At 64.9% G+C, this 13,623-nt stretch overlaps 1 protein-coding gene and 1 long non-coding RNA gene across 5 annotated transcripts in view; one reads left to right on the top strand and one right to left on the bottom strand.

The window, feature by feature from the left end:
- HTRA3 (HtrA serine peptidase 3) overlaps positions 1 to 9,794 on the bottom strand; it is a 28,570-nt gene extending 18,776 nt beyond the window's left edge. For 3 of the 4 annotated variants that reach the window (XM_039838032.1, XM_039838034.1, XM_039838035.1), the window contains exon 1: positions 9,192 to 9,591. In XM_039838032.1, the coding sequence (XP_039693966.1) occupies positions 9,192 to 9,576 (385 nt within the window). In that variant the 5' untranslated portion in view covers positions 9,577 to 9,591. Of the gene's footprint in view, positions 1 to 9,191 lie in introns of all 4 variants that reach the window. The other variant, XM_039838033.1, reaches the window with a different exon arrangement.
- Positions 9,795 to 9,909: 115 nt separating this feature from the next.
- LOC120582743 (uncharacterized) lies at positions 9,910 to 11,205 on the top strand. The gene is made up of 2 exons (XR_005647621.1): positions 9,910 to 10,001; positions 11,096 to 11,205. It is a non-coding gene; the product is annotated as an uncharacterized LOC120582743 (long non-coding RNA).
- Positions 11,206 to 13,623: the final 2,418 nt, after the last annotated feature.

Below are 13,623 nucleotides of genomic sequence, written 5' to 3'. Positions count from 1 at the left end.
ATTCACGATCCAGCCTGCTGGCAGGGGGACAGGGACAAACCACAGAACACCCAGGTTCTGTCTCCGGCCAGACACTCCCACCAAGCAATCCCCACAGTGCGGGCCCTGGAGGACCCCAAACGCAGGCTGGGAGGGGGGGCGGCAGGGTCTGCAGCTCTCCCGTGTACAGTGAGGCCAGATGGCCCCTAGCCGAGGCTCCTGCCCATGGTGCTGTGCTGGGGTGGGCAGTGTGGGGTGGGTGAGGACAGGTGTCACCCCTCCCTGGTGCCGCTGACCCTGAGTCTCTGCTCTGTCACCCACCATCCTGCCTCCGTCTGCATGGACCGCTCCCCACTTCTCCATACGAAGATGCTCCAGCTTCTCCCGGGCGCAGCCTAAATCCCATCTCCTCCAGGCAGCCCTCCAGGCTTCTCGCAGTCAGACTGAGTCCGTGCTCGGGGCTCCCAGCACAATGCCTCGCCCGCTGCACTCGCGTGTGCCGAGTGCCTTCCGGGCGTGCGCCCCGTGCTGGCCCTGGCCCTGACCCGTGACCAGCGACAGGACAGAGGACAGCCCAGGCCTGCGGCAGCAGCACTGAGCAGGGGCCAGCGCAGGCGCAGACGGCACCGCACTCGAGGGCAGCTGCGGATGGGTGTGACTGACGTGTGCCCAGCACGAACGAAACGGGGGGGCGAAACGCCCCAGCAGGCAAGGCCGTGTCCCCCCACGGCCTGTTTCCGGCACTCACGGACTGCAGCCCTCGGGGCGGGAGCCCCTCTGCCCGGCCCGGGCCGCTGACCCCGGCCCAGTGCTCAAAGACCTGGATGGCCCCGCGGCCTCTGCCCGGATGTTTTCCCTCCACTGTGGCCCCGAGGAACTGGCACAGGTGAGGCCCCCCGAAGCCTCCGAAAACACTTCAGAAGGAAGGCGGGAGGGGAGGGAGGACATGGACGTCCCACTGGGCCCCCTCTGAGCCAGCACTCGGGGCTCTGCAAACACCACCACGAAGACCGTCGGCGGCCCGTGGACCAAGTGTTGCAGGAGCTGCCTAGACGCCCACGGTACCTCTCAGGAAACTGAGGCTGGAAGCGAAGATTGTTGGGGTGGCGGGGGGGACAGGCCTGGCACTGTCCCCAGGTCCCATGGAGCTGAGCCTGACCCCTGCTTCCCTAACCCCGGGACCCAGGGCACCCCTGCAGGCCTCCCAGGTCAGCTGGCCGGGGACGGGGGCCCTACCGGGCCCTGTCCCTTTAAGCGGGCTGTGGCGGGTGGGGGTGTCAGGGGAAGCGCCTGGCTCCTGGGCCTCCCCACACACAGATGAATCACCAGTGAATCAGAGGGGAGGGGGACGCAGTTCCCACCACCGCCTTCCACATGAAAACCGTGGGCCCCACGGCTGGCTGGGAAGCAGACTGTTTATTTGGGGGTTTGGACAGCCCCCACCCCCACCCCAACCTCGAGCCAAAGTTCTGGTCAACAGTCAACCAGTCAGCCTCGACCAGATTCGCTATTGCTTTTTTTTTTCAAAAATAAACTGTAATCCACAGACCTTGGGCGTTTCGGTTTGGGAGAACTTGACAGAGAGCAAAGCAGCAGGCCAGGTGTCCCGTGCCACCTCCGGAGGGGACAGGCACAGCCAGCAACCTTCCCTCACAGCGGGGCTCCCGGGACGGACAAGGCACAGCTCAGTGCCTGGAGGAGGACTCGCTGCGCGCTGGCCCCGGGCGGTCACGGCTGCCACAGACAGACGGGAAATCGAGGACCGGACGCCCCACAGGGCCCCTCGGGACTGCTGCGTGGTGGTGTCCTGCATGGCTCCAGGACCATCACTGACCAAGGTCACCGAACGGCTGACCGCCGCTGGACTCGTGCAGTGCACAGCCTGCCTACCTGTGCACATCGGCCCCTCCCGCACACGTCGAGCAGAGCCAGCCCGGACACCTGGCTCTGTCCCTCCAGCCCCGAGGTCCCTGCCCCTCGCGCTCAGAAGACTCTCCAGTCGCCCAGTGGCTAACTAGGACCTGGGGATGGAGGGGCCACCGTGGATGGCCGTCCGTCCTTAATACTGACCACCGCCCGCAAAGCAGGCGGCAGCCTCTCGGCAGGGCAGCTGGGCGCCGGTCCCGTTTCCCTGGCCTCACCTACGGCCTCGCCTACTGCCCCTCTCCCCACGGCCTCGGGCCCCGCTTCCCTGCACACAAGCCCCTGAGCGTCCCGCTGCCTGAGCACAGACGGTTCCCCCTGCCAGGAGTGCCCTTCCCTCGCCCCTCGGCCCACTCTTCCGGGGAGCCCGCCCCGACGCGGCAGGCTCAGTGACCGAACTTTCCCCGCTGGGCCCCACGGCTTGTCCCTCAGGACCGTCCTCATGGCTGGGGTGCCCGTGAATGAGCAAGGAGGTGCAGAAATGTCCTCCAGGGGCAGGCAGCGTTCCCAGGGGTGCCTCCGCGGCTCCCCACAGGGGGCAGGCTTCGAAGCCCCAGGAGCCAGCTCCGTGGTCTAATTAGTTCTCAGATGGCTTCCTGGGTTCTTTCTCTTGAAAGCTTGTCTGACCCAGTGAACCTCCTACCCCCGTCAAGGACAGTGGCTTCAGACCCCCCTGCAGTTGGGGTGGGCCGGGGGGAGCAGTCCTGCTGTCTTTGACCAGGTTCCTGTCCCCAGACCCCGCGTCCAGGGCTGCAGCCCAGGCCCCCCCATTCCACGGGCCACGCCCCACAGCTGCCGGGCCGGGCTGGGGGCCCTTATGATTTCAATGAGTTCTCACAGCAATTCTGCAAGGCAAGAGTTGTTAGCCCATTATCCAGGAGAGGAAAAAGGCTCAGAGAGGTCGTGAGACATGAGACCCGCCCAAGGCCGACGGCCATGTCCCTTGACCCCCGCCCCAGACACTTTCCCTACTCCGAGCTGGTCTTTAGCCAATGTGACCAAGTGCTCAGGGCCCAGGGGCGCTCAGCCTTGGCTGGTCCTTGGCTCGCGGCCAGCCTGGCTCTCTGGCTGTGAATCCCATCGGAGCTGCAGCCAACCTCGTGGAGGAGGCGGCTCTGCCACCAGCTTGTTTGTGCCTCATTAAAGGGTCCCACAGGCCCCTGAAGCCATGGAAGCCGAGGTAGGGTCCACACCGGACGCTCCTTCTATGGGAAAACCTCCCTGCCCTGGCTGGCCCATCAGTTGGCTCCTCCGGGCTCAGGCCTCTTGGCTGTGAGGCAGGGGCTGGACGAGGCCAGCGGAACACCCCACGGCACATGGCAGCCCCCACAAACCCTCCCGGTCCTTCCCTTCCTGGACCGTCTCTCTCCTTCACTCACATCCTGTTTATGTCAGAACCGTACTTGTCCGCTTTTCCGTTCGTTCGCACTAGCCTCTGCTGGCCCATGCCTGTCCCTTGAGCCAGTGAGGAGGGTGCCACGGTCGCCCCGTTTCCCAGAGGGGAAAACCGAGGAGCAGGGAGCTCAGAAGACCGGCAGGATCTTGCCGTGGGAAGCAGCGTGGCCAGAGCTCGTACCGAGCAGCTGGACGCAGGAACAGAGCTGGCCTTGGCGCTGGCTCCGGCCACATGTGCCACAGGGGCTGCACACCGCACGACCCCAGGGGACTGCCCACTGCCTCCTGTGGCGGGCCACTTCCTCAGGGGCTGCTGGCCTGCCAGCTGTGCAGAGCACCGGACGGAACGCAGGGGGCCCAGGCTCAGGGCGGAGTTGTCCCACGCCACCCGAGTGACCTGGGGCGGCTCGCTGCGCCTTGCTGAGCTTATCCTTATAAAGGACCATGACAAAAACACCCAAACAATGTGTGTTTAAGGCTTCAGGGGCCGAGAGAAGAGGCCCAGCCCTTGACCCCGATGCTTCTCTCTTGCAAAGCAGGTCCCGGAGGAGCCTGCATTCCGAGCCTCTGGCAGGACACGGTGGCTGGCCCGGCCAACTGCCCTCCCACGCCCTTGCCCCGTCTGCGGGAACCCAGGCTTCCAGAGCTCCCAGCAGGTGGCAAGCTGGTGGACGGCTGAATGGTCCTCGTCAGGCCAGGGGGACAGAGCCAGCGGGCCAAGCCGGGCACACTCCAGCTCCAGCTCACCCAACTGACCACGTCGGGTCAGCTCTGTTTACCCCCACGTGGCTAGGTGTCTCCTCCGGGTCCCCTTGGATATGAACTTGAAGGCAAGACTGGGGACCTGAATTTGGGCTGGGCAGGGGTGGGGCTCCAGGGGCCTCAAGGTCGCGGAGGGCGCCCCCACACCCAGGAGGAGAGATGGTGAGCCCGACGCCGTCCCACACCGAGGCCACACCCTCCCAATGACACACGGTCACAGCAACACAGCCACTGATGCACAGACGGAGCCACCGCTCAGCCTGGCTCCGGTCGCAGAAGCCTGCCCCCTGCAGGACACCCTCCGCACCAGCACCTAGCCTGCCCTCACCACCCTCCCCCTCCGCGCCTGACTGTTTCTTTGGTGCTGCACCTCTAGGAAACGCCCCCTGCCTACCACCCTGACACCCCACTCCCGTCTGTCCTGAGACCCTAACGCCTCTGGAGCCTGTCCCCCTCAGGCCTTGTCAGCTTTCCTGCCCCAGGCACTGGGCTCCCACTAGCTGGGCCGCTGTCGTGCATATCTGTTACCCAGAAGCCTGCCGGGTCCGCGCCCCTCAGGATGGCGCCCCCTCACGGCTCCTGCAGCTGTGCCCGCCCGCGCTCAGAGCTTCCCGCCTCCCTCCTCTGCACAGGCTCCTCGTGTCCACCCTCCATGCCGGCCGCCTCCCCCAGGAGCCCTCCCTGATCTATCCCTCGCCTGGTTCCACACATCGTCGTCTGCCCCTCACGACTCGCGTTTGGGGGTTTCTCGGGGGGTCAGCCGGTGGTGGCGGTGGAGGGCAGGAAGTGGAGGCCAGGTCACGCTGAGCCCGCAGGCCACACCAGAGTCTGTGCTCGGTTCTGAAGGCAGTGGGAGCCACGGCTGGGCTTTTGGGAGGGAGGTCCAAGTCCCATAATGCTCCCGGGGGCCACCGTTTGGGGACGCCTGAGCAGGCCGACCCCAAGGAGGTGCCAGCCCCGGCTGGGGGAGGACACTGCACGGCACCCTGTGTCTTTAGCCCCACTCCGGCTGGCCCGGCTCCCAGCGGCCTTGGCACTGAGACAGACAGCTCAGCAACCGCCAGATGCTGCAGCTCAGCTCTGCCGTCGGGGTGCAGGGGGTGGGGGGAGCAGGGGCGGCGTCATCTTGCCTGATTTGCTAAGAGGATTAAAAATCAAAAGCCAACCAAAGCTCTTAAATAAATAACCCCCGAGACATGCAGTAGGAACCCGCGCTGGGTTGCACGATGCAAGCTGATTATTAGATGCCACGTTGTGAGCCGCCCCAGGGCTCCCGGCTCTGAATTAATTGCACGCTCGAAGGCCTGTTTGCCCGCAGTTGCAGGTGGGGTCCCCTTCTCTGGGAGCCCCTCTGAGCACCTGTATCTCAGTTTTTATGTCCCATTAATAGATTTTTATCCACGCCGGGTAGCAGCACTGCCTCACGGGAGAGGTGGTGAGGCCCTCGCACTGGGAGTATGCAAGGAGGGTCAGGAGGATTACAGGACACTCACACATCACGTGGCGACCCACTCATTCCATAGCACCTACTGTGCGCCACCTACTGTGTGCCGGGTGCTGGGCCAGGCCTGGCCGGGAACAAACAGACCAGGGCCTTGCTCTGTGAGGCTGATCCTGGGGAAGACGGAGATAAGGCATCAAGTCACATAGGTAGTGTGAGGGTCTAGAGGGGACCCTAGGGGGTGCTTATGAGCCTAACGAAGGGGTCCCCTAGGCATGGAAGTCAGGGAAGGCAGCTCAGAGGCGGTGGACAGCGGGGCCAAGCAGGATGAGGACTTGTCCACGCGAGGGCGACGGGGTGGGAAGGAGACTGGGGTGGCCGGAGCCGTCACGGAGGACGGGACGCCGTTCAGGGTGGGCGGGGCCGGGTGGCATGGGGTCTCGTGGGTCAGGCTAAGTGTTGAGGAGCCGCCGAGGGGGATCCCGCCAGTGACGGGCAGGACAGATTTGTCCTGGCTGCCGTGTGCAGGGTGACGGGAGGAAAGGGGAGTTGGGGGTCGGAGGGCGGAGGCCCGCACTGCCAGGGCAAGGAGGAGCGGGGGCAGGCTCAGGGCACGGTTCGAGGTCCAGCTGAAAACTCGCCTGTGGATGGGAGCTGAGGATAAGGGAAGCGGAGGATCGGGGTGGCCAAGGGTCCCGCGTACACTTTCTGAGCACGCTTCTCTCGGGTGAGGACCGCGGCTGGCGGAGACAGGACTCCAGCTCAGGGAAGTGGCTCAGGGGGCTGGGGACAGAACCGCTGAGTCATCGGCACCAGGTGTATTTGAAGACAGGCCAGGGGAGGGTGGAGCTGGCAGAGTTCCTGGGCAGGAAAGCTCAGGATGGGCGGAGCTTTACCGGCTGCACTGTGTGGGCATCACCCGGCAACATCCGGCCGGGTCCTTGGGAGGGCTGAGGGGGACACTTTGGGGAGGCTGAGCCCCACAGAGATGGAGATCTACGCCTGACCCTCACTCCAGCCCTCGGGGACCCTGCTGCCCACTCTCCTGAGATGGGATCCTCCCACCCACCCCCGCCACAAGCTGCAGAAGAGAGCCAGGGGCCCGCGAGAGCGTGGCTTTCAAACCCAGCCAGACCGGGGCCAAGGCTGGCTCGGTCATTTCCTGGCCGGCTGACCTCAGACCAAGCATTTGCCCTGTCCCCGCCTCCGTGGGCACATCTGTGGTGTGTGCAGCTAGATTTGCAGAGGCACATGAGACAGTGCTGGCAAGAGACTTGGCACCGGCCGGCAGCCCACAGGCCTGGAGTTTGCACATGCACCCCTGCAGAAACCTGGGTGTCCCAGGTCCCCGGGTGCAGGCGTTCGGGTGTGTGACAGTGATCGCACAAGGCCCAGGAGCGAGGGCGGGGCCACAGAGACCACAGTGTGAACTGCACTCAGGGGACCGTGGCCCTGGCTGGCCAGCTCTCCTCCAGCGGGGCCTCCCCTCCCCTCTTGGGCTTTGGCTCCCCACGGAGTCCCTTGTCCCTTGGGCTGTGGTAGCAGCCAAGCCTGCGGGATCCTGGGCCTGGGAGGCCGGTCCATCTGCCCCTGCTTTGCTACCGTCCCCATCCGTCCTCCCGTCCTTTGTCTGAGGCTCCCGTGTCTCAGCACGGAAGCACCCCCGCCCCCCGACTCTGCCAGACGGAAGAGACGGAAGAGACCTGGTGTTGGCAGAAGTCATTTCAGGGATAACAATACACGAAACGATAAATGGCCCGCTGATTGCAACGATCCCGCCCGCAGGTGAAGGGACTGGGGTAAGTCACTTGTCTAAGGCTGTGCCATTGGTTAAGAGTCACCCTGGGTCGGCCCCAGCCCGTGACCCCCTCCCAGCCACTCCGCCTGCCCTGCCGCCTCTGCACCTGTCTGTGATCTCAGGCGACCTGCCTCCTCCCGCCCTCCTCCGTGTCTTCCCCACGCTCTGAGTTTCCCAAGGGCACAGACGGGGTCCGCCTCACTGAGGTGCCCTTGCCACCATCCCGGGGCCAGCTGGGCACACAGAGAAGGTACTTTGCAACTATAGACACGATCGGTCAAGAACGAGAGTTTCAAAATGCCTAGACCACCTGCGCCTCCCTGCCCACCCCGCCCCACCCCGCCCCGTCCTGCTGGCCCTGGAGTCTTCCTGGTTCTAAGAGCGTCCACCACATGTGGGGGGTAGGGATGGGGCAGGGACCCCCACGGACACAGCCAAGCTGCAGCGGGCGGGCGCCAGGCCCACCCCGAGCCCTCCACCTCTGAGACCTGTCAGCATGGCCTGCGACGGGCCCACCAGTACCAAGCCCCAAAGCCAACGGGCCACCCCTGCGGGTGTCGTGGGCACTCTGTGACAATAACGCCCCCTCGGTCCTGGGCACGGTCTAAACACAGCTGTCCGCATCACCCTCACGCCCCTCACGCCCCGCGATGGCTCTCCCCAAGGGTCACAGCTAATCCCGTCTAACGCGTCCCAGAATGGGCTCCCCCGAACCCCGGGGTGAGGGGGAGATCGTGTGCGTTCTGCCAGGGAAGACACACTCTCCGTTAAAATTCTTTCGAGAAACTCTAGGTTTCACCATTTCGTGTGTGTGCGTGTGTTTCCTACTGCAGGTTTTCTCAGAAGCCCTGATGCACTCAGGGGTCCCCCCACCGCGGGCATAGGGCTCGCTGTGCCCGCCCTTCTGCGCCCCGGGACCCTTTCAGAGAAGCCTGCCTGCGGGATGAAGTCTAAGCCATCAGCACGATGCTGTGGCCACTCGTCATCCCATTCCTGTCAACCGGGCCGGCCCTGGGTGTCACACACGCACGCACGCACCCCACACACCAGCTGCTCAGGGCTATTTGCTCTTCCCACCGGCTCACCCCGCACAGCCAGGCTCCGTGGGGCGGTCCATGCTGCTCCCCCTTCCCAGAAACTCATTCCCACCCGCTACCTGGAGGTCGTGTCCCACCCTTGAAGATTCAGCTCGGACGCCCCTCATCCCCGACGGCTGCCCGGCACCCAGGCAGCCGTGCCCCGAGGTTAGTCTCGCCCTGAAGCTGCAGGCTGAGGGCACACAGGGGCCTGACTCCACGAACTCAGGGCCCAGCACCTGGTGAACCAATAGAGCCTGCCTTCCTAACAGGCGCCCCCAACAAATAAGGGGACAGCAGGGTTTTCCAGAATTTTCTCCCATGCATAGAGTCAATCTAAATGGCAAGAAGCAATCCAGGGACCCCACGTGCTCGGACACCATTCCCAAACAGCCCTCTGGAGATGTGCATTTCAAGTGCAGTTTTAAAAAAAGAACCAAAAAAGAAAACTGGATGTCACTCAAGAGGGCGCCCAGACTGGGGACCTAGGGCCAGGAAAGACGGCCTTTCACCCAGCCGACCACAGAGCAGGGAGCAGAGCCGCGGAATGGGACAGCATCGGGCAAATTCCGATGAGGCCAGAAGCCAGGACACGAGGGAGGCCGGACCTTGGGGACAGTACAGTGGCTTACCCATCTGGGCCTCAGCGTCCCCACTCGGAAAGCCGGAGGGCCGGCGAGATCACTTCCAAAGGGCCTTCCGGTTGCGCCCGGGGGCCCCTGAGGCGCCTCCCCAGCTCCGAGCCTCGGTTCCCAGGGAGAAGGCTCGGGCCCGCGCGCCGCCCCCGCACCCCGCGCCCCGCAGCGCCGGCACTTACCCGACGGGCAGGCACCCTTTTGCAGCTGGCGCACGGGCGTCCCCGAGAGCTGCAGCGCCCGGCGGCTGGCCGCCTGCAGCGCACACACGTTGGCATAGGTGTGCCCGTCCGTGCCGCACACGGCGTGCGCCCAGCGGCAGCGGCACGCGCCGCGCGTGCACTCCAGGCTCTCCCCGCACGGCGAGTCGAGGGGGCGGCCGCAGGGCTCGCCCTCGCTGGCGGCGCACACCAGGCAGCAGTTGCACAGGTCCGGCACGTAGCCGCCGGGGCAGCGCGGGCTCGGGCACCGCGACACGTCACAGCGCGCGGGGCACGGCGCCTCCGGGGGCTCCCGCGCCAGCGCCAGCGCGGTCAGCGCGGCCAGGAGCAGCGCCCGCGCCTGCATGGCGGACGGGCGGGCGGCGGGCGCCAACGCGGGAGACCGGCCGGGGGCCAGCGGGGACACCGAGGCCGCGCCGGGGCCGGGCGCCGGGCGCCTGCGGAGGGGCCGGGGACGGGCGCGCGGCCACATGCGCCGGCGGCTCAGGCTGGCGGGTGCCGGGACCGCAGGGGCATGACCCGGACAGGCACGGGGAAAGAGCCGGCTCCCTCCAGCCCGACAGTCTGCGGGCAGCGGCCCCGCCGCATTTAAGGGCGCAGTCCGGCCCGCCCCCCGCTGGAAGGGGCGGCCGGCCCCTCCGCCAGCCCCGCCCCGGCCCAACCCGCCCCCGCCCGGCCTTCCGGGCCTGGACCCACGCGGCGGCGGCGGCGCAGGACGGGGCCTGCCCGGTCTGGTAGACCCGGAGATGGACATGCTGGTGGCCCAGAGGGGTGAGCGAGGGACGTGGGGAGGGGGCGCCACCAGGGTGCAGGTCTCAGGCACTCCCAGAGTTCCTGCACCAGGCAGGTCCACGTCCAGGGTTCCAACGACCTGAGCTACAGCCTTCCGCCCCATAGAAACTGACCAGTCCGGACCCCTCCACTCACCCGGCCCGTCCCCAGTCCTCCTCCCCTTCCCCTCCTGACCCCTCCCCCCTTGGGCCTCCTCAGCTGGGGCGCCCTCAGCACTTGGCGTGACAACTACAACAGGGTAGCACGGTATGCACTGCATGGACGTCACCCCTCTGCTGGGGACAAACCCCTGACTCCCCCCTTGAGAGCCTGAAGCTTGCGCTCTCCCGGGCTCTGGACAGGCTGTCAGGGTGCGCAGCTCTGCCTGGGTCCCCCTCCCGTGAAAGGAGGGTGAATAGCCCCTTTGCTATCTCATAGCACTGTTGGGGGGACCCCACCAAGTAGATGCGGGGCGCCATGTTCGCCAGCACGTCACACTTGGCATGCAGTCAGCATGCGGGACCTGGAAGCTGTTCCATTCTCCCTATTGTCCCCACAGTCTCTGAAGGGCCCTTTCAGACCCAGCGTCCTGCCCCAGGGGGCCCCGAACCTGGCAACAGGAATGTCAAGCCCGTGCGAGGAGGGCTGTGGGGTCGGGGGAGCTGGCAGAACCCCCTTTGGAGGTGGACAGGGTAACGAGACTCGGGGGGCCTAGAAGAGGACACGCCAGGCCCTCGTCACCCCCTAGTCAGAGGTTCCGGAAGCAAACGCAGGGCAGGGCAGGGACTCAGGAGGGGAAGACACCTGCAGACCCCGAGCCCCTTGGCCTCCCGGTGAAGTCCCAGAGTCAGAACGATGTTTTTTAAGTGCCTGAAACAAACCTCACAGCATTACGAAGGGAAACCACGCGATCGAAATACACTCACTAAAACGACGGATAAATCCACGATGTGCACACCTTAGTAAAAGCACCTGGCCGGTGGGATAGCCCGGGGGCTCCCAAGCGGTGCGGATCGGGGAGCAGAAGGGCTTTTGGAGGTGCTCGTGGCACTGCAGGGTGGTGTGGAAACACCTGTGCTTTCCCTTGGTGACAGGTCAGAGGTGGACAGTGGCTCGACCTACCTCTCCACTGAAGAAAGTGCTGGGCTCCAGGGGGAGGTGTTGGTGAGAATAAAGACGTTGATTCCATCCAAGTTTATGGACACCCAGGAGGTTAGACCCGCTGGCTCAGAGGAGGGAGAGGGAGCTGGGGCGGGGGTGGGGCCTGGAGGGGTGGGGAGGGGTGGGTCCCATCCCCAGTGAGGGCCCTGGGGTCCTTGAAGCACTGGGCACTGCCCGCAGAAGGATCAGACAGGCTTGTTGGAGGAAGTGGCTCAGACGGGAGAGACAAGCGCGGGAGGAGCTGGGGGCTGGGCATGAGCACCCGCAGGGGCCCAGAGGGGCAGTGGGCAGGAGCGCGGACGGGTACTGGGGGATGGGGCACGAAGGGGGCCGAGGTTTCCTCTTCGACAAAGGGCAGTAGGACATGGACTTCTGCCTAGAAAAGCCGGAAGTGCATGTGCTTGGAAGATGTGGAGAGTTTCGCATGGAACGGTCTATGGAATGACCCAGAACGCCAGCTGTTGGGCTGGGCCTCCCCCAACACTGGCCAGGGGGCCTGGTTTGCATCTCCTGCAAAGTAGGCAGGCTTAGGCCTGCAGGGCAGAGGCAGTGGCCCGCAGGTCCAGGACATCCTGGGGGGCTTCGTGACGCAGAGCAGACTCTTTACGGGGACCCCATACTGGGGACACCCGTCCCAGCACGCCTGGCTTCTCGGGGCACAGACCAGCAGGGACCCGGGAAGGGCCAGAGCTCACGTCGTCTAGACCTTCCTCGCGTGGATGGGGAAGCAGCCTCAGCGACACGGGGTGGGGGGCGGGCTGCTGCTGCAGGCGGAGCTTGCGTGCCTCCTCCGGTTTGCAGGTGGCACCTGCTGCTTCGTGGGCCCCAAGGCCGCTGCGCTGCTCCGCACGTGTTACTAGACAGAGGAGTCGTGGCTCCTCAGAAGGAGGCTCTGGAAGGCGAAGGCCACAGCACGCAGCAGCCTGGGACTCAGCTCTGGGTCTTTCTGCCAGTCAAGTCCAAGTTCTTCCCTTCAAAAGAACATGGCCCCCCAGCGGTCACTCGATCTGACCTTGACAACCACCTTGCCAAGGGGATATTGGTTCCTTGTGCAGATGGGGAAACTGAGGCCCAGAGTGAAAGGGCACACGGTGGCTCCCCTTCTTCACCAGGAAGCGGTGGGGAATCCTGGGAGTTTCCTGCGTACTTCCTGGACATGGGTGGACGTGGGTGGCCGGCGGGATCCCAGAGGCTGCAGCGAGCGTGGGCTGGCCTGATGCCCAGTGCGCTCTGCCCTCTGTCCAGTGAAAGGGAATCCTGTTCCAGAATCCACCCCCTGCCACTCCGGCTCAGCTCCTTCCTGCTGCCGACTCAGCAAAGACACCCTCAGGGGCTTCCGGGGGATCCGAGGTTTCCCAGAGCCCCGCCCCTCCTGTGGGTGAGCATCCTCGAAGTCCTAGCAAGGGCCCAGGTGAGCTTTAGGAAGCGTCAGGACGCACAGGGAACAGGAGGCGCATTGTCCTCAGGCCAGGCTCCCAGGTTAGGTCCTGCTAGTCTGCCCAGGCCCCGCACCGGGCCTCTCCCCCGCCATCCGAGTTCGTTCTCCAGCAAACGCTGGGAGGCTTGTTTCACTTAGTTAATTTATCCTTCACTCCCCCTTCGTCCCCACCCAAATATTTGAGACTCTTTACAAACAAGAACAATAGGAAAAGGGCGGGAGAGAAAAAAAATGAAACGAAACAACGTGGCAGAAAAGCAATGGGAGCCGAGATGAGGTTAATGTGTAGACTCTCGTCATGAGACGGTACTTTATGGGCGTGCCCACAAATTCGGCTCTGAGCTTCCTGGCAGCCAGGACAAAGAGGGAACCATGACGCCCATGTGATGAGAACACCTCATGGCTCCAAAGCAGCCTGACCCTCCCCCTTACTGAGAGGGGAGCTGGGTCCCCCAGGGAGCCTCAGAAACAGGGCGCTGCGGAATGTCCTGACACCCTGCACAGTGAGTCCCTTGTAGCTCCCCACAGAATATTCCTCAATGGGGACCAGGGGCGAAACAGCCTAGGAATCCCACAAGAAGCTCTGTCAGTCGGCCGGCGGTTCGGATTTTCCTAGGGGAGGTGAGAGCGAGCGCCTCCGCAGTCCTGCCCGAGGGTGGTGGAATGATCTGGAAGCTAACTCAGAGGCAGGGGCCGGTGATACCGAGGCTGGCGGGAAGTGACGTGGCCTCACCCACTCACGCACGAGCGTGCCCCCCCCACCCCTGTCCTTTCTGACACTTCACCCAAGGCAGGGAGCTCCGCCAACCTGTTCAAGGAAAGAACTCGGGTCAGCCGGGTGAGCTGTGCACACGACGCAGCAGGGCGAGGAGGTTCCAGAAGAGGACACAGGGCTGCGAAGACTGAGGGACTTCAGAACCACGTCGGCGAGGGCCCAGACACTGTGCTCTGGGACCCTCGCTCGGGACCGAGGTGTTCTCCCCACGGCCTGGCACCAAAGGGTCCCGTGGGCTGCCCCGCACG

The sequence above is a fragment of the Pteropus medius genome, unplaced genomic scaffold (assembly GCF_902729225.1).
Source record: "Pteropus medius unplaced genomic scaffold, Ma_sr-lr_union100, whole genome shotgun sequence".
In the NCBI taxonomy this organism is placed as follows: domain Eukaryota; kingdom Metazoa; phylum Chordata; class Mammalia; order Chiroptera; family Pteropodidae; genus Pteropus; species Pteropus medius.
This window is presented reverse-complemented; position numbering and strand designations above follow the sequence as displayed.